This window comes from Cucurbita pepo, chromosome 7 (assembly GCF_057944985.1).
Source record: "Cucurbita pepo subsp. pepo isolate OVF chromosome 7, ASM5794498v1, whole genome shotgun sequence".
Taxonomy (NCBI): Eukaryota; Viridiplantae; Streptophyta; class Magnoliopsida; order Cucurbitales; family Cucurbitaceae; genus Cucurbita; species Cucurbita pepo.
Window position 1 is genome coordinate 9,284,156 of NC_141804.1, and position 19,946 is coordinate 9,304,101.

The 19,946-nt window shown below is 35.0% G+C and overlaps 2 protein-coding genes across 3 annotated transcripts; one reads left to right on the forward strand and one right to left on the reverse strand.

The window, feature by feature from the left end:
* Positions 1-135: 135 nt before the first annotated feature.
* LOC111799221 (Protein prenylyltransferase superfamily protein) lies at positions 136-6,358 on the reverse strand. Of its 2 annotated transcripts, XM_087125385.1 has the most exons (11): positions 6,190-6,219; positions 5,123-5,212; positions 4,856-5,042; positions 4,326-4,436; positions 3,832-3,922; positions 2,500-2,568; positions 2,103-2,180; positions 1,923-2,006; positions 1,356-1,406; positions 528-752; positions 136-418 (listed from the first exon to the last, which is right to left on the reverse strand). In XM_087125385.1, exons 3-11 carry the CDS (start codon positions 5,026-5,028, stop codon positions 278-280), a joined length of 1,023 nt encoding a protein of 340 aa, XP_086981511.1. In that variant the 5' UTR covers positions 5,029-5,042; positions 5,123-5,212; positions 6,190-6,219; the 3' UTR covers positions 136-277. The 2 variants fall into 2 exon arrangements, with proteins under 2 accessions (XP_086981511.1, XP_023538443.2); XM_023682675.2 differs by having other exon boundaries at positions 4,856-5,212; positions 6,190-6,358.
* A 2,250-nt stretch (positions 6,359-8,608) lies between these two features.
* On the forward strand, positions 8,609-18,599 carry LOC111798548 (serine/threonine protein phosphatase 2A regulatory subunit B''beta). Its single transcript, XM_023681778.2, has 13 exons — positions 8,609-9,203; positions 9,460-9,702; positions 9,849-9,954; positions 10,022-10,121; positions 12,301-12,406; positions 12,753-12,843; positions 14,479-14,620; positions 15,294-15,441; positions 15,620-15,729; positions 16,455-16,611; positions 16,781-16,906; positions 17,025-17,175; positions 17,994-18,599. Exons 1-12 carry the CDS (start codon positions 9,054-9,056, stop codon positions 17,163-17,165), a joined length of 1,620 nt encoding a protein of 539 aa, XP_023537546.1. The 5' UTR covers positions 8,609-9,053; the 3' UTR covers positions 17,166-17,175; positions 17,994-18,599.
* Positions 18,600-19,946: the final 1,347 nt, after the last annotated feature.

The window sequence follows — 19,946 nt, forward strand, 5'->3', positions numbered from 1 at the left end:
ACTTTGAGCTTAGCTCTCATGACTTCTATGACAATTTCTTAAATTAGCCGACGTGGGACTTTCATCCAACCGTTAGCAGCATAACATTTCTAATATCTTTCATCTCAAAACTTCATATGCCAAAGTCTACATGGATTTGCTTCTTTGGTTATCTACTATGATATCAATAGAAACCAATCCAATATTTCACAGCAGTTCACAAGTTAACATTGCATCAAGAATTTACTATCGTCGGGAAAGGAATGAAGTCGAAGTTGTGATCGAGTTTTCGGACATACTAATGAGAGTTTTCAATGGAGTCCATTAAAGATTTCCAAAGGGGATACCTTCCTTCTGGGCATACCTTGTAAAGCAGAGTCTTCAAATTGCATGCTTTAAGCTTCTCTTCCAGTTGGATCATATTTGGCTTTGGACAATTCTGAAGAATCAAAAAATGGAAGAATCAGTCAAGTTCTATTGGGTTTGGGTGAAAAGCCTGGATTAATAAAAGTAAATGAAGATGTTGATTCAGCATGGTTGAGTTTCACCTTGATCAACCACAAGAGATATGCACCAGAATATGTTGCTTGTGCTTGGAAATCCTCAAAGTCGTCATTGGGGATAAATGAGCAGGAATTCACGAGATTTAATTCATTTTCTAGAAAGAAGTGGAAATTGTTCCTTATTTCCCCCTCTTTCTCACGAGTATTCGGGTCGGTCACAAAATGTATCATCCAACACGCCGAAAGGAATCGACGGTGAATCCATAGAGCCTGTCAGGATGGATATCGTTAGAGGATCAAACTACTGCAAAAAATATTTTTTTTATCTTGACGAGGAACCAAACGAGACAGAACAAAATGCTTGCTTCCATTCATTAGCCATGTAGCCAAAGAACAGACTATAAGTAAAAGTTTGCGAGGGTCGATCCAAATACTACTACAAATCACGACAAGGGGAGCTATCCTGAAGATGATATATTTTGTGAGATCCCACATCGATCGGAGAGGAGAACGAGTGCCAACGAGGACGCTGGGCTCCGAAAGGGGGTGGATTGTGAGATCGCACGTTGGTTGCAAAGGAGAACGAAACATTCTTTATAAGGGTGTAGGAACATCTCCCTAGCAGATGCGGTTTAAAAACCCTGAGGGGAAGCTTAAAAGGGAAAGCCAAAAGAAGATATTCTGCTAGCGGTTGGTTTGAGTTTTTACATATTCAGTGACAAAGTAAAGTAAATCGAGACTTTAGCAGCATAGTCTGGAAGACATTCTTCTCCAATTGAATCTCTGAAATCAATGACAGAGGGTCCAACGCACTCATCTACAATTGACCACCAAAAATTGAAAAGAGAGAGAGAGAGAGAGAGAAGCATGTACCTCTCTTCCAACATATCGCTTTATCAGCATTTCATCCCAATCAAGCTCTTCCTTTCATTATAACAATTAGCAAGATATTAACGAGCCAATTTTTTATGGATAAAGTCAACTAAATAGCAAATCAAACATGGACGCTAAAATTATAGAGCACTTCTCATTATAAGTTTATTATTGTTTTTTATTTTCTTCTCCCATAAGCTCGCAAATATCAAGAACATTCAGAGGATCCAACTCTCACAAACATTAGTTTCCTCCAAGATAGACATAGAACTCAGGAGTGTTAGGCAAAATAGATTAAAAGATTCATGTGTGCTAGAGTCAATGAAAAAGTTAGTGCAGGAGAAATGTAAGAATCAAAAGCATAGATACAAGAAAATGTTGACATTTAACAGCATTAAATTTATACTCAAGAAAACGTAAAGGATTCAATTCCAGTTATTATAGTAAACTTTCAAAAAGGCATTACATGATCCATTAAAAAAATGTTATTGCATGTAGAGAAAAACATTGTCGAACTGAAAGTTCGATTTTGCGATTACTAAAAAGACATGGATAAACAAAATTTACCTTCCACATTTGATAAATGTCAACGCTGAGACCAGAACTTATTTCTGTGCATGTTGTATCCTCTAAAATTTTGAGCATGAGCCGCTGGAAGGAGGGAAAAAAGCTCAAGGATCAGAACTTTACCGTCATTTCAAAATAATTTGAGTATTGTATGATCACTAAGCAATTTACAAAGCTCACTCTACGATAGTGGAAGCAACAATTGTCAGCAACATGCAATGCTGCCCATTTTCTGGTTTTCTTTACTTCATTCAACACCTGAAGATAGATGTTTTTGGAGTGTCCAATAAGAACAATGCAAATGGAGCCCAGAAAAACATTTTTTCGAAACAAAATCTGGAAATTATTACAAAAGGTGCACGTTGCATTACAATAATAAACTTGTGAAGACTTGAGAATTCAGACAAATAAATACTCATTTTCCAATTTTGAAGGAGTCAATTAAATCATTTGCAGCCAAGGGAGCAGCTCGACTCATGTATAAAGTACATGTTCCCTTGACAGATAAGAAACTTTGTAATAAATTGTGTGCCTCAGACTCAGAGATATCAAACAAGAAAAAAGAAGAAAACCCCACCTGTTCCCTTGACATGTAAGAAACTAACCAGCACCGATGGTTCCATGCACGGTAATTCATTTTGGACATCTACACCAAAATGAAAGTAACTTAGATGAGACAAAGTTCTTACTGTAACAGGAAGGAAATTAACAAGAGTCCAGTTACAATCAATTACTTAAATCAAGTTTGCAGCATCTACCAAGAGTTCAAAATAAATACAATCTAGTGGAAAATCAAGAAAGCAGCTCCGGATCTTGTGTTTTTTCACCAAAGCCTTTATTAGACAAAATTTCATCAAGAACATCCCAATCAACCTTTTAAAATTCTTCTCAAGATCATGCTTGAAGATAAACTTTTCTTCTATTTCCTCCATTCATCAACCAATTTATTAGCTACCTATATGAATAGGGTCAACAATTCATCTCCCTAACATAAAGGCCGATTGAGGATAGGAAATGGTAGAAGGCAGCATAACTTGTAACTGCCTTTGACAAGATTCCAACGCAGATTTGGTGATTGAAGATCCAATGATTCCTCTCTAACCAAAAGAAGGCCTTCACAATGTTCAGCTAAATAATTTGTTTCTGGTCTTTGAAGGGATACCCAAGGAGAACACTTGAAATGATATTAAAGACGGAAGTAGGCATGCAAGAAAGCCCAAAACTTTTGAGCAAAGGAGCAGCGGATGAATAAGTAGGAATGAGTCCTTGTTGCTCTTCAACAAATTTGGCACAAACATTGAACAAGATAGGCGAATAATTAGATAATTTGATATATAATATTATTTTGTTTCTATTTGATATATAATCCATGTAATTGAACTGAAAATAAACAAATGGGAAATAGTTTCCCTGCAAGATTGAATGGAGTATTGTTGCAAGGATTGAGAATCCAATGGGAGACGGACAAGGATAGGGAAGTCATCCCCATCCCACCCGACCTGTGAGCATCCCTATATTAATGTACATTAGCAAATATCTAAGCTCAATTTATCTCAGGTATTCATCCCCCATGGGCGGCTGTTCCTAATTAAACTTTGCTTCTCCATATTATCAAACGGGTATCGACAGGTACAAGGTAAAAATCCATCCTAATCTATTTGTGAGTTCTAGGGTGATAGTTGAGTTTTTAGTATCCTATGTAGAGTGGGATCATTTACAATCCTTGCAGTTCACTTCTATGCTTGTTTAAAATTAGAAGTTAGAAGAAGAAAAAACATATGTCACTCAAGTCTTAAATTGGAGGCCATCATGAAGTCTATGAATAACCCTTCGGAGAAACAGCAATATGCAATATGCATGGAAAGTTATAGTGAGCTTCCAAATTTTAATAATATGCAGGTCCTTGAACCTCAGCTATTCTTTCCACTAGCTCAGATTCTTTCTTCAAAATTTCCTCAACAGTATAGCCCTTTTGAACAAGCAGCTTGATCACCCACCGCCTGCCAAGAACTGACGTGCTTAATTTTTACATAAAATTTATGGAACTCATTTTTCATTAGGTTGTGGAAAGTAATATACAAAATAACAAATTCCCTACATAAGCTTGCAACAATATTCCCTCATTTTTCTACACGTTAAGTAATACGAGCATAAAAACTTCTTGACAAAACAAAACCCCTACAATATACCAAATGCAGCAGCTACTTTGGGGAATAAAGAGTATTTATCGTGGAAAAATAATAGAAGCCTATATTTTAGAAATGCATCCATAAAGAAAGAATTGGGTTGTAATCTCGCTAATGATACTAGCCTCCATTAAAGCATCTGGAGAGTAATAATAACCTATCCTCAAACAGTATTATATCAGTATGAACAAACTTGCACCAACTAGTTAATCCTTACCTATGGCACCACGCTTGTTCACTCTTGGGGAAATATGAAAGTACGAGCTTTGACAAGAGAAGTTCATCCAAATACATTGAGAGATGTTGTTTCTTTGATAATATGAATTTCCTGTCCGATACACACATGGTACAATCAGAAGTGATAATTCCTAAATTCCACACCATGAGATAGCAAGTCAATAATAAAACTTATGAGTAATCCAAATGAGACCAGGTTCTATGGTTAATCTTGGAAAAACCATTGTTATCAATACAAATTTGATGTTTATTGTACTATTATAAAATAACTCATGGCCCTTTCATTTAACAAACAACGAATATTTTAACTGATACAGGCCAGGAAATACAGTCTTTTGCTCCTCAAGTGAAATTCTTGTAACAAACTAGTAGATGAATTGATACTTTCAAATTTAGAGCTGAAATTGTAAATAGAGAAGCAAGACATGATGATAGATAACAGATTATAAAAAAAATGGTCGTAACTCCAATAATGGGAAAAGCTATATCAAACAAGGAACAAGCAGAAACCTGGAATTCCAAGCAGTGCCAAAATCGCAGCTCAGCAATAAAAGAGCCCTGCTATGCTTCATGACCTCACTTTCAACAATGTTAAATGAATTTGACAATTCAGATAAATGGTTTCCAGCCACAGTTTGATCATCTTGGTTGCAAAAGCTCCTATATTTCCTAGTAGCAGCCATAAATGTGTTTCTAGCTGCTATGTACAAAGGATGAAGAATCTCTGTTGATACGCCCAACTTATGATCTTGAAGCAAGAAATCTGAACTATCGTACCCCATAATTTCAGACGTAGCACTTTTGGAGCTGCCTGCCTCTTCCTTCAGTTTGGAAAACTGGGATGGATGTATAAATCCAATCTCATCGCTGGATTGATGCAACCGTAGGACAGAAAAACAGTCAAGCAACCAACCAACCAAATATGTCTACACAAAAAACACTAGGAATCACGACTCTCCATAATGGTATGATATTGTCCATTTTGAGCATATGCTCTCGTGGCTTTGCTTTGAATTTTCCCAAAAAGTCTCATATCAATGAAGATTATATTCCTTACCATGATTATTCCCTAAATTAGCCAGTGTGGGACTCCCTCCCAACAATCATCAACAATCCTCTCCTCGAACAAAGTACACCATAGAGCCTCCCCTGAGGCCTATGGAGCCCTCGAACAGTCTCCCTTAATCGAGGCTCAACTCCTTCTTTGGAGTCCTTGAACAAAGTACACCATTTGTTCGACACTTGAGTCACTTTTGACTACACTTTCGAGACTCTCAACTTCTTTGTTCGACATTTGAGGATTCTATTAACATGGCTAAGTTAAGCGCATGACTCTGGTACCATGTTAGGAATCACGACTCTCTACAATGGTATGATATTGTCCACTTTGAGCATAAGCTCTCATGACTTTGCTTTGGGTTTTCCCAAAAGGCCTCATACCAATGGAGATGTATTCCTTACCTATAAACTCATGATCATGCCCTAAATTCGGAATTAGCTAGTGGGGACTCCCTCCCAACAACCCTCAACAATCAGACAAATCTTCATAGAAATGCCGTCCCCATAATCAGACAAATTTGATTGAGCAACCAAATCAGGTACGTATCAAAATGAAGCTTCCTCAAAACTAGAACTGTAACTGTACATTAATCGTTCATTCCGCTACGATGATCTTCAAACCAATACAATCATAAGTAGCAAGAAAAAGCATCAATTAACCATCAGTATATGGAATCTAGCAGAGGGTTTTTTCCGTCAAATTGAGACTATAAACTACATAAATTTCCGGGAAAATCAAACTCGAACAAAGGAGAATCTTACTTCTTATAAGATTATATACTTACATAAGAAGATCTGACTCTAAAATTCGTTCGAATTGACACAGCAAATCACCGGCTTTCGCTTCGAAATCAGCATCTTCAGCCATTTCTCTATTGTCTGCCCTAAATGCTAGAGCTTGAGGAGAAAGGCTGTCATATGAGATCACAGCGAAGGAGTGCTTGTGTATGTTTATTGTCTACGTATGTCTTAAGCTAAATTAATAAAAATATTTTTCGGTATAAAAAAATTAAATAAATTTTTTAATAATACCTTTAGACTTTTAAAATATTTTAAATACACAAAAAAATATTTTTTAACTAAAAAAATAGTTAAAAAATACTCATAAATTTTAAAAAGTATTATTAATATTTTATATTTTTAAAATTTTAAAAACACTTTTAAATTTTTTTTAAAATACTAATAAATTTTTAAAAATAATATTAAAATTGACACCATTTTTATTTATTTATAAATATTAAATGTGTTAATACTATTTTTAACGATTTTTTAAAAAATTCAATGGTATTTTTGAAACAAAATATTAGTTGTTTCTCTCTAAAACACACTATTCTCAAGATGTACTATAGAAAGAGGAGGCATGATGTGAGATCTCCACCATCTTATGTCAGTGAAGGCGAGTGTTCTGAGACGAGTGTCTCGGACGACTTATTTTGAAATGAGTTTTTCAAGGACAATATCGTGCAGCATGGGTGTGCCGGTATTACACCCTAGCTCGCGTGTTGGACGTTGTATTGTGCACCCACTATTCGGTACGGTATTCGTAAATGATATGATATTGACACGGGAGGGCCAATGCCCCGATAGACTCAAATGGATGGATGTTCGACTCTAAATTTGAGGCCGAACACCCTCGATTAGTGTAAAAGAGGGTTAAATTACAAGTTTGATTTTTTAATTTTCTCTAAAAAGTTTTTAAAATTAAAAGCATAATAGCCGTTTTTAACATTTCAATGTTTTGCGTAATAAATCCCTAATTTTTAGTGTCGGAATAATATTTAAATTTGTTATTTTGAGTTCAATAAATATTTAGAATTAATTTTTTTTTTGTCTTATCCGACACTAACATATTAATAAGTTGGAACCACTTAAAAAAATATTAAAAAATAATAATATTATTACATTAAAAAAAATTAATATAATAATATAGTATAGTTTATTAAGTGATTTTAGGGGATAAATACATATTAAAAAATATATTTATTTTTTTTAATTTTTTATTTTTCAAAAAAACACTTTAAATATACCATTACATAAGGGACGTTCAATACCGATTCTTATAGTGCTCTTAGGATTGTCGATAAGTTAATTCTTGTCTATGTGTATTTGTCGGGTTGTCTACCTAAACACGAGGTTGGTATCAGTAACAAAGCTTCATAAGAAAATATCTCGAAAATTTTATGAGAATTAAATTCGATCTTAAAATAAATTATTTAAAAGTAATTTAACGACCAATGATAAAAAATAATTTAAAAAAAATGTAAAGGAATATAATCACATTTTTATTGAACATATTTAAAGAAAAAACGAGTAAATTGAACGCTAAATTAATAAAAATATATATATATATTAAATTTTAATAATACACATAAAACTTGTCATTAAAATTTTTAAAAAATTTAAAAATTACAATTTGTTTTTGGATATAACAATTAATATTTAAAAATGGTTTAAAAACAGTTTTAAAAATATATTTGAATTTTCAGACCTTTCATTAATACCTTTATTTAAAAAAAAATTCAAAAACATTTTAAAACTTATTTAAAAAAAAAAACTTTAAAAAATTGAGAGATAACCTACGAGAGTTGCGTTCATAGACCGTAATAATTTGTTAAACTTTGTTTTATAAAAGTAAAAGATAAATATTATAAGTATTTTTTAAACACAGTACGGTAAATGCATGTTTAATTTATTTTTTAAAAAGTATTAATGGAATTTTTTTAGGTTAAATCGAGATTTTTAAAATAAAAATTAATAATAAGAATATATTTATTTAAAATTTAAGTATATTTTTAAGACAAAATAAAAAATTTACGGATTATTAATTTAAAATAAATTTTAAAAGGTAAAAAAAAAAGAAAAAAAAAAACACTTTTTTTTTTTTTTTTTTTGGAGATAATCTACGAGGTGTCTTTATAGACAGTTTTTGTTCATATTTTAACGGTAATAATTTATTAGTACATTTTTTACTTCTTTTTAAATTTTTTTAAAGGTATTAATGGAATTTTTTAAAAATTTAAATTTAAATATATTTTAAAGACAAAATATAAAGTTTTATTAATTTAAAATAAATAAATAAAGAAAAAAAACACTAATTATTTGGTTTTTGAAGTTTATGAAGGTAAAAGGCAAATGTAGCACGTGACAAGCGCAGGCGATATGGTATACCGTATTTTAGACGCCTTAATAAACCACAGGGAACTGCGCTTTCCTTTCGCCATTTTCCATTCCTCACAAACACTATTTCTTCACATTGCTGTTTCTTCCATTCTTTCTCTTCTTCAATTCTTCATTTTGCTCGACAAATTTCTCTCCCAATTTCCCCATTTTCCAATCCCTTTAATCCCAATCGATCTTGCTCCTGAATTTTTCTCTGCCCCTTTCAATCTTGTTCGTTTTTTTCTCGTTGCTAGACCCACCATACCCACTCTCACTTCCCGAAGATCTGGGGATTTCTTCTCTTCTCTGGAGCTTTGAATCCGATCAAGAAATTGTGGGTTTTGTTCCTTTTGTGATCTTGATTTGTTCTTGTTCATCATGCTTTGACGAATATTGCGTCTCGAGGGTTGGAATTGGCATCTAGGGTTAAGTGATTGGTGTTGCTGGTTGATATTGGTGCTGTTCATGCGAGAGTCACGGGCTGGTTTCGATGAATATGGAAATCTCTTGCGATGTGGCGTCGTTGGACGCTGAATTGTTGCAGCTGGCTGAGGTCTCTCCTTTGGCGATTAAATCCAATCCTGATTTTGTTGAGAAGCTGTTTGCGCAGTGGCTTTCGCTCCCTGCCACTAATCGGCTGGTAACTTTGATTTCCCTTGCATTATGAAGTTCGTTGAATTGGGGGAGTTTGTTGAATTGTGGATTTTTTTATTTGAGCTTGTGTGAATTTGAGTTGTTATTAGTCATAGGGACTCAAGAGCATGCTGAAAAGATCTTGTTTCTAGCTGGGTTGTCTCGATGGCAGTTTTGATTTTAGTTGGCATTGCTTCATCCTTCGTTTTCACGTGTATGGGAATGGATTCGAATTCGTTATATTTATCCATTGTATCTGTTAGGTAACGTCATTGTTAAACGATGCGAAGGCTGGTGTACCCTTGAATGTGCCTGGAAATTCTTCTAGTCCTCATGCTTCTGCTAGCAACTCACTACCTTCTATATTTCCTGCTGGAAGTGCTCCTCCTCTATCACCGAGAAGTACATCGGGTTCCCCTCGGGTGATGAGACAGAGGGTTGGTCCTTCTAATTTAGGCTCCCCGCTGAAAGTGATTAGTGAGCCAATTAAAGAACCAATTCCGCAGGTCCTTCTAATTTTATCTTTTGTTATAATATTTGTTAATAGTTTTTGAGCTACGTTTCGGATAAAAGACCTTTAGCTTATCAGTTGAATTTCTTTTCATGGGATTATGATGTAGTTCTTAATTGCACAACTTTAAATGCTCTGCAGTTTTACTTCCAAAATGGACGTCCACCACCAATTGACATAAAGGAGCAATGTCTGTTCAGGATCAACCAGGCTTTTTACGGGCACCTAGATGGATTGCAAGTCCATGGTGAGATATCTCAAAAACTTACGTTTCATTCCTCCAATGGACACTAACTCTCCTTCTGCTATGCCAGAATTTAGGGCAGTTACAAAAGAAGTATGCAAGCTGCCATCATTCTTTTCCCCTTCTCTTTTCAGGAAGATAGATGTTAACAGCACCGGCATTGTATCGAGGTAGGTTTCTCTTGTTGCTGGAGAACATTGTTCTAGTATGATTTATATATTGGCATTTTTTCACCTGTAGTTTTTGTAATCGTTTTGTATCATATATATATATATATATATATATATATATATATATATACAGGACATCATTTTTTAGACTGTTCCGTTGTCACCTTTTGCTTCTCAACAAGTATTTTAACTTTGTACTTTTTTTTTTAATAAATGGGCTTAGCTATCTCTTTTTTTCAATGAACTCCATAAAATGTTGCTAATTATGCTCGAATTTGCTTCCCAAGATATATATGTATATATATATTCTGTTGGGATAAAGGATATCTTTGGTAGGAAGAGTGAAAGATTACAAAGGCTGACCAGAAATAAATATGCAGCCTTCAGAAAAATTGTGATAATTGATGTTATGTAGATTTTATTTTGGAAAACTAGAAGGCTGGGGAATAATTTGAAAGAATCCATGCGAAGAGATTTATGCATTACCATTGTCCTGACATGGTTCTTATTCAAGAATCAAAGATAGAAATTAATGACCGTTTTTTTGTCATCAATTTCAAGGAAGATTAATTTGAAGATATGAAAGGGCATCAATGAATCTTTCTCGATAGTTGTATAGTTGTTTTTGGAAGAAGTGTGCAAAATCAGCGAAGTTGAGTTGAGATTTCCCTTGGGGTGTTGTCTTCTTTGCCGTTGGAGTTGAAGAAGAGTTTCAAATATTTTCCTTGCTTGAAAGAGTTCTTGATGGGGTTTGAATCTATTAATGGAGAATCAAGGCGGTTTGAAATCATTTAAGGTATCGTTGGTGTGGTTCTTGGGATTTGAAGCAATTAATTCTAATTTTTTGGAATAGGACATGGTAGTTAAAAGACCAGCCTTTGTATGGCTTCATCTTAACTGATCAATTGAAGCTGGCCTTTTGAATTTCTCAAGCATCCAACCACCTTTTGATTGTTCCTCTGCAAAGGTTAAAGTGTTTATGGAGATTCCCTCGATCTCTTTTCTTCGGCTACTCTTATGAAATCTTTCGAGAAGGTTTCCTATGCTGTATATAAGGAGCATGATGTCTTCTTCATCATTCTCATTGCTATGACTAGTTTAGAAGATTCTATATTGATGGCTTTATTTTTGGAGGCCATTTTTGATTCCAAAACCTTTGAGTTGTAAGTTTGGCCCTTTGCTAAGTCTTCTTCATCACATTTTTTTCCCCAAAGGTTTCTATATTGTAGTAGGTGCTTTTGCATCCTCCCTTTGCTGTGTGTTGGGGTATTTGGCTTAAGAGGAACAATTGGATTTTTAGAGATGAATAGAAGTTGGGTGAGGAAGCTTGGGAAATTGTTTGATTTAATACCTTCTTACTTCTTAAGGGTATTGGTCACCCAGTATTTTTTGTAATTATGCCTTGGTCTTGTCCTTTTTTGTTGTTAGTTTTGGACTCCCACTTTTATTAGGCTTGTTTTTTTTGTATCCCCATGTATTCTACCATTCATTCAATGAAATTTGGTTTTCTTTAAAAAAAAAAAAAAAAAGTCAAGAATGTGAAACTGCCTCGAGAATTAAGGGAAATTTTTTTTTTCTTGGATGGTAAACTCCACTTCAAACTCAAATCCCCTAGCTACATGGTGGTGGCAACATGGTTCGTTACTTTTTTTCTATAAGAAACAAAAGAATATATTACCGAATGGAGATTACAAAAGGGGAGATGAGATTTCCTAACCCGCCAAAGAGTTACAAGGACTCCCAATTGGCCTTAATATGAACAAGATTATAATTACAAAAAGAATTGCAAAGAGAACACCACATGGAAGCAACTAAGGAAAGAACATGGTATCTCAAGGCAAGACGTATGGATAAATTGATTTGGACTTGAAACTGAAGTTGCCAATGCACTATTCTGCATTCCATCTTTGGTTGGATTTAGTTTGTATCATCATGGTTGGTGGGTTGAATGAATCATTATTAGTTAGTTCAGTACAACATTTTGTGGTTTTACAAGGTATTTGAATTGAGAGGAATAACATGATTTTTATAGGCCTTGTCTTGTGATATTAGTTGAAACACGTGACGACCTGAACGCCCTTAATTAATAAAAAAAAAAAGAAAATTGGGGTGTCTCTTTCCTTATTTTTTTTTCCTACTTGAAGCACGTATGATACTGTTTATCATCATTATTTTGCAGGGATGCTTTTATTGAATACTGGATCAATGGAAACATGTTGACACTGGATATAGCAACCCAAATTTTTAAGATTTTAAAGCAGCCAGATCTCAAGTATCTGACTCAGGTTACTTTCTGTTCTTCATCTTTCCTTTCTTCTCCTCCCTAATCCCGATCATTATATTGTATAAATAAATTTTCATTGTTATGTATATCAAAATATCACTAAATATTAGAGTATTGTTTTCTATGAAAAAAGTTTTTTTTTTTAGTGTTGCTATAGCAGCATAAGTAACATGCAGTTTTCTATGAATTATTTTGTGTTATTTCTTACCTATTTTATTGAACACAAAAAATTGTATTTGGCAATTGGTTAAATGAAATTCGAAGGAGATATCATCTGAAGTAACAAAAAATATATTTTACGTATAATCTTGTTCTCAGTAAAGTTGAATTTTTTGATTTTATGACAGGATGACTTCAAACCTGTGCTTCGGGAACTCTTAACAACGCACCCAGGGTTGGAATTCCTGCAGAGCACTCCTGAATTTCAGGAAAGATATGGTTGGTGCCTCTTGTCTGAATTACACTGCTTTAAATATATGGATGTTTATGGTTTGCTTTGTACTTTATTTTTCCTAAGAATCATGTCTGTCTTTGATTAGTTTAATCAACCCCGTTCTCTAATTTTTGAACTATCAAATCTCTTTCATCATGTATTTGTTTTAATTACGAACAAATCCAGAACTTTATTGTAAAAAGATTATCAGAAGTTTGGGAGGATGAGGCATCCTTGGAAGAGAACATTTAGTAACTGCTTCTTCACCTGACAAAGTAAAAAAGGACGAGAAAGAGAACAATGGGAATAATTGCCTTTCACCTTGCAAGCTTGGATTTAACATAGGAGCCTACACTTTGACAAAGGACCGAATTTTCGTTGATAAAATGAGAAGTTACTGAAGTAACGAAGAACTTCTACTAGTAGGATATAATTAGCTGCATAACAAAATCCTGAAGAACTAAACAAATTCAAAACCTATTCCATCAGACATGATTTTTTTAAAAAAAAAAAAATCCACGAAGCTTTCTGCCTTTTGAAGGATGCGACCAAGAAAGAAATGATGACATTGATGTCTAAAGAATAAGATGAAAAAGGAGATGTGGGCTTCATTTGTGGGGGATGAAACAGTTTTTTATGTTTTCGTTAGGTTTTGAGTTTTTCTTTTCCCTTTCCCTTTTAAGCTTATTATAACTTTTCAATATCTTTAAGATATTTGATGTTGTTTCAAACATGAAGTTACAATAGAAACTTTTCTCTAGGCATGAAATCTGACTTACAAGTAGCCCGTAAATCCTCATCTCTTAGGACATTGTCTATGATTATGTAAAGGGTGAAACCAACTTCTTGTAGCAACTATAAATAGGTTTCAGTTTAGGTTGCCAATGTTTATACCGTTCTAAGAAATCCTTGGGTACTCCTCCATTGCTCTGAACATTGTCTCTTGTGAAAAGTGGAGTCAAATCCTTTGTTTCTGAATCAAATGCATAGTGTTTCAAAAGGCTGAGAGCTTGATGATGTGTAGGATTTAAATCTTTATGTTTCTGAATGGATTTCCAGTACAAAAGATTCGTAACTTTCCTATTTTTATGTCATTGAGTAGATGGAGATTCTGTAATATTTCTAGGTCATTTGTTCATAATTTAGAGTGGGGCCCTTTATTCTCTCCTCTTTGTCTAGCATTCTCCTTCTGGTTCAGTGTGATCGTCTGCTTTTCCAAAAGAGTAAGGCACTGGAGTGGGGCCCTTTATTCTCTTCTCTTGTTTAGTATTCTTCTTCAGTTGCAACGCGGCAGTTTATTTTTTCTGAAAGAATATGGCCCTAGTTTTCTTTGGTCGTGCAGTGCAGTTCATCCAGTTGTATAAATTGTTGGTTTCTATTGACATTAGCATTGTTGGTTAGGCACTGGGTGTATTAGAATTGACCTTGCAGACCATGTTAGATGCCTGCTGTTGTATGCAATTTGAATTTCAGGCAGGGGCTTGTTATTGGGTTCCCACAAGGCTTCATGCTATGATAAATCATCATAAACCTGCTTGATTCTAGATTCTTTTAAGTTCACATTTTTTAATGCAATTACACTACGGCTCTTTATATTTTCGTTGTTCACTTTTTGAATGAACTTTTATTTTGTGAACCAGCTGAAACAGTAATATATAGGATATATTACTATATAAATAGAGCTGGAAATGGTCAGCTTTCACTCAGGGAGCTCAAACGTGGAAATTTGATTGATGCAATGCAACATGCTGATGAAGAAGAGGACATCAACAAAGTCTTGAGGTAGGGTTTATGAACGAAGGCTTTTTTGTGTTGTGATAAAAAACGAATGCTGTATGTTGCAATCATGAGTTTTCTTTCTATTCTATCTCACTGGTGGTTTTACCATTTTTCTTCCAGCTTTTATCCTATAAGGGAGTTTCTTTTTGTAATTTCATTTTAGTTTTTATATTTCAGTCCATTGAAGAGTTCTCCATGACTCCCACAAGTTCTTGGTTCACAGTGGATTTTCAATCTAGCTCGTCCTGTAATTTTTGAGTTAATACATTGTTTCTTGCAAAAGAAAAAAAGGATGGGGTTTTGTCTTGCTAATATCCCTTATAAAGGAGCGTAAGAATTTAATGGTGTTATGTTTATTGGTTTCCAAGTCAGGAACTGTACCACTATTTTTTTTTCCTGTTTGTAGTTGAATCCAACCACCAAAACTGGTCCCACCACTAAGAATCTTTCTTTTTCTCTCTCTAGTGTGGTCTAAAAAATGTAAAAGAGGAGATGGCTTAAGGATTTAGTCTTTTTTAATCAGAACGTGGCATAAGAAGAAAAAGTAGAGCGTCTTTGAGCCTCTTAATTATCTTTACGTATGTTACTTTTAGCTTGGATTGATATATTATGTTCATGTGTTTGCTTCTTGGGGTCTGCTTGACCTTATTTAATTTGTTTTAATCGTGAATTGTAGATACTTTTCATATGAGCACTTCTATGTAATATACTGCAAATTTTGGGAGTTGGACACGGATCACGATTTCTTGATCGACAAGGAGAACCTTATCAAATATGGAAATCATGCTCTTACCTACCGGATTGTTGATAGAATATTCTCTCAGGTTGGTTAATATTCTCTGGGATCTTGCTTGTTTAAAAAATGACTTAATTAGATGCCAGATTTCAGTTTTAAATGAAACTTCCTTGGAATCTATAGAATTATTTTTTTTTCCTGTGTTAAATTTATTTATAAAGTGATTACTAGCATTAACTTCTTTAATTGATTCCATGGAATCCTAGGTTTCAAGAAAGTTTACTAGTAAGGTTGAAGGTAGGATGGGATATGAAGATTTCGTTTATTTTATATTGTCCGAGGAAGATAAATCGTCAGAGCCTAGCCTTGAGTATTGGTATGTTCTGTCCTTATCGTGAATATTGGTGTTTTCTAATACTTTACCAGGTCATATAGACTGTTTGTAAGATGGCTCAAGTTTTGATGAAACATGTGCAAATTAGTACTGATCAACAAATTTGTGCAGTTGAATTCTTGAGACAACGGTGTCCATTTTGACCTTTGCCCTAGGGATCTTCACTTTATTTTTATATTCAGCTTACTGCATTGCCTTTTTTCTAAATCTGCTTGTTGGGTACCCCCTTTCTCTGGACATTTGACATGTACAACATTGTATTTATAATTGTAAAGATGGAAAAAAGTTATAAATCAATGTTATTTGATCAATTCTGTCAATACAGTAATGTGAAATTCTAGTTTCCCTTTTAACATATGTTGTTTGGTTAATTGACGTCCCTTTATAATTTTTTATTTAGGTTTGGGTTAGCGAATTTGTATGCATAAAAGATAAATCTTTTTGCCTTGTGGTTGGGTTGTTCATATTCTACCCGTGGAAGTTATTGGAACTTTCTTTGTAATTTTTCATTTTTTTCAATGAAAATGTTTGTTTCCTTGTAAATTATTTATGTAAATCATGCCCTTTTATGCATAGACACTATATTTTCACTTGCAGTTCGTATGATCTTTGTTTATTTACTCTGGTTTGTCTTCTTCAGTTTTCCATTTCTTGACCAAGTTTGGGACTGGCTGCCCATTTTGATTACGCCTTGTTGTTTTTTCTAGGTTCAAGTGCATAGATTTGGATGGTAATGGAATTTTAACTCGGAATGAATTGCAATTCTTTTATGAGGAGCAGTTACATCGTATGGAATGCATGGCTCAAGAACCTGTGCTTTTTGAGGATATTTTGTGCCAGATAATTGATATGATTGGACCGGAGGTTCAGCTCTACTCCTTTATTAGTTTTGTTCTCCTTAGTTAGGATGTGTATGCAAATTTTTTTTTTTAAGAATATCATGAAAAGATATCCATGATTATCGAAATTTTCTCCAAAAATTTGTGAATTACGAAATGATATTGTTGTGCTTTACACAATGTCTTGCTTGCAGAACGAGAATTATATCTGTCTACGGGATCTGAAAGGCTGCAAGCTTTCTGGAAGTGTTTTTAACATTCTTTTCAATCTGAATAAGTTTATGGCCTTCGAAACGCGTGATCCGTTTCTTATCCGCCAGGTAGGTGAACTTTTATTTCAGGTCGATATTATTGCCTTGTGATCTCAGCTATGATAAATTGGCAGACAATGTTCTGCCCGTATATTACTGGTGACAATTTTGACCTTGTGGCTTGCAGGAACGGGAGAATCCTACTTTGACAGAATGGGACCGTTTTGCACATAGAGAATATATTAGGCTTTCAATGGAAGAAGATGTGGAAGATGCCTCTAATGGAAGTGCAGAAGTTTGGGATGAGTCTCTTGAAGCTCCATTCTGAGTGGAATTGGGTAAGCCAATTATTTCTGTTCTGAAGCCATTAGTTGAAATTCAGTTCAAAACACCATTGTTTTTACTACCCTTTTGTGCTTAAAACGAAATTATATCCCGGCACTTTTGGTATTTCAGTTCAAAACACCGTTGTTCTTCCCATCAATTTTGTGCATAATTTTCTGTCTCTACATGTAACAGCCCAAGCCCAAGCCCACCACCACTAATAGATAGTCTTCTTTGGGTTTTCCCTTTCGGGCTTCCCCTCAAGGTTTTTAAAATGTGCCTGCTAGGCAGAGGTATCCACACCCTTATAAAGGGTGTTTCGTTCTCATCCCTAACCAATGTGGAATCTCACAATCCACCCCATCCAGGGCCAGCGTCCTCATTGGCACTCGTTCCATTCTCCAATCGATGTAGGACCCCCTCCAATCCACTGGCACATCATCCGGTGTCTAGCTTTGATATCATTTGTAATAGTCCAAGCCCATGGCTAGCAAATATTGTCCTCTTTGGGCTTCCCCTCAAGGTTTTTAAAATGCGTCTGATAGAGAGAGGTTTCCACACCCTTAAAGGGTCTTCCGTTCTCTTCCTATACTTACTATTAAGGCTGAGTGGCAGACATTTTTTAACAGAGATGAAACAAGGGGATGCTTGGTCTGTTTATATTCTTTATTATGCCTCCTTCCATCAATTGCATAATGATAATACTCCATTGCACGGACATATGATTGTACGATTACTGTAGTGATGAATAGCACGGTTTTTGTGTACTATTATTCTTGATTAGAGTTGACTTTCTTACATCATTAACATTGTGCTCCTCTTTCTTTTTCAGGGAGCAGAAGAAAGCGGCTTGGCTTGAAAATTTTCGTTTTTAAATTGGCCACGAGTTGAAGAAATGTACCGATGGATCGATTAGTCCTTTTGAATGAGAATGCAGACCGCTACAACATGTTAGAGGGGGGGCTTTGCAGGTTTTACTTATGGAATGTCTTCTCTAATGTTGCTTCTTGAACACGAATTTGCAGGTCTCCAATTGCTGCTGCTTTGACGAATTGCGAGTATCGCATGAAACATCCTGTAGATTGTACTACTGATACGACATTCTGTAAGCGTTGTCTGCTTGGCGCAGTCGATAATTCCAGGTCATTTATTTAGTTTAGAACGCTGCCTTCCTTTTCCCCCCCTCAATTTAAGCCTCTACTTATAGATAGATATCATCTACGCCCCTTTTTTGTTTGTAATTTTATTCTGTTTCTCAAGAAGGAAAAAAAGAAAATCCCTTCCCTTGATTGTCTTGGGTGGTTCTGTGATGCTTTCATTTGTATGACTTTCTTTTGAGTTAAAAGGGCAGGGCAGTGTTTACTTTTTTATATCCTTTTTGTGTAAGAGCTGGGATTCTTTTTATTTATATGAATATTCATTTCAAATGTTTTTTTTTTTTTTTTGTTCCTTTGTTTTCCGTGCTCCTTTACCATTCATCTTCTCATTTGCTCTTGATTGTTCTACTTGCATTTTCATGAGTTATAGCGTGTGTAAGAGCAATTGAGAAGAGCACGAGCGATAGTGATAGTGTGTGTAAGAGCAATTGAGAAGAGCATGGGCGACAGTGATAGCGTGTGTAAGAGCAATTGAGAAGAGCACGAGCGATAGTGATAGCGTGTGTAAGAGCAATTGAGAAGAGCACGAGCGATAGTGATAGCGTGTGTAAGAGCAATTGAGAAGAGCACGAGCGATAGTGATAGCGTGTGTAAGAGCAATTGAGAAGAGCACGAGCGATAGTGATAGCGTGTGTAAGAGCAATTGAGAAGAGCACGAGCGATAGTGATAGCGTGTATAAGAGCAATTGAGAAGAGCATGGGCGATAGTGATAGCGTGTGTAGGAGCAATTGAGAAGAGCACAAGCGATAGTGTTAGCGTGTGTAGAGCAATTGAGAAGAGTACGAGTGATAGTGATAGCGTGTGTAAAAGAGCAATTGAGAAGAGCACGAGTGATAGTGATAGCGTGTGGAAGAGCGATAGTGATAGCATGTGTAAAAATAGTATGCAAGAGTGAGATTAAGGGCTTGAGAAGAGCACGAGTGATAGTGATAGCGTGTGTAAGAGCGATAGTGATAGCATGTGTAAAAATAGTATGCAAGAGTGAGATTAAGGGCTAGAGAAAGAGCACGAGTAAAAGAAAAATCATGAGCAACAGTGATAGTGCAAGCTGGTACGAGATCGATAGTGAGAGCGACCTTGGGAAGGTTCTTTGAGATTGTGAAGGTCGTGTATGCACGTGGATTCGTTTTAATTACAATGGTTGATGTATCAACGGTATAGTTAATTGCCCAAGAACACCATTCATCTTCTCATTTGCTCTTGATTATTCTACTTGCATTTTCATGAGTGATAGCGTGTGTAAGAGCAAATGAGAAGAGCACGAGCGATAGCGATAGCGTGTGTAAGAGCAAGAGCAGTAGCTAGAGTAAAAATAGTATGCAAGAGTGAGATTTTAGGGGCTAGAGAAAGAGCACGAGTAAAAGAAAAATCATGAGCAATAGTGATAGTGCAAGCTGGTACGAGATCGATAGTGAGAGCGACCTCGGGAAGGTTCTTTGGGATTGTGAAGGTCGTGTATGCACGTGGATTCGTTTTAATTACAATGGTAGATGTATCAACGGCTTAGTTAATACACTCATTCTATTATCTGCTTTATAAACCATTGATTTGTATCATCCTTACTCATTGTCTCTCACTTTTCTCTTCTATCATTTTTTTTCTCTTCTATCATTTTCATTCAACTGTC

Excerpts from the sequence above, each read along its gene's own strand:
- LOC111799221 (XM_023682675.2), bottom strand. The coding sequence starts at position 6,272 with ATGGCTGAAGATGCTGATTTCGAAGCGAAAGCCGGTGATTTGCTGTGT. Across the intron at positions 5,213-6,189 it reads TTAGAGTCAGATCTTCTTAT|CGATGAGATTGGATTTATAC; the intron begins GTAAGTATATAA and ends GCATCAATCCAG. Across the intron at positions 3,923-4,325 it reads GAACAAGCGTGGTGCCATAG|GCGGTGGGTGATCAAGCTGC; the intron begins GTAAGGATTAAC and ends AGTTCTTGGCAG.
- LOC111798548 (XM_023681778.2), top strand. The coding sequence starts at position 9,054 with ATGAATATGGAAATCTCTTGCGATGTGGCGTCGTTGGACGCTGAATTG. Across the intron at positions 9,204-9,459 it reads TCCCTGCCACTAATCGGCTG|GTAACGTCATTGTTAAACGA; the intron begins GTAACTTTGATT and ends TGTATCTGTTAG. Across the intron at positions 16,612-16,780 it reads TTGATATGATTGGACCGGAG|AACGAGAATTATATCTGTCT; the intron begins GTTCAGCTCTAC and ends TCTTGCTTGCAG.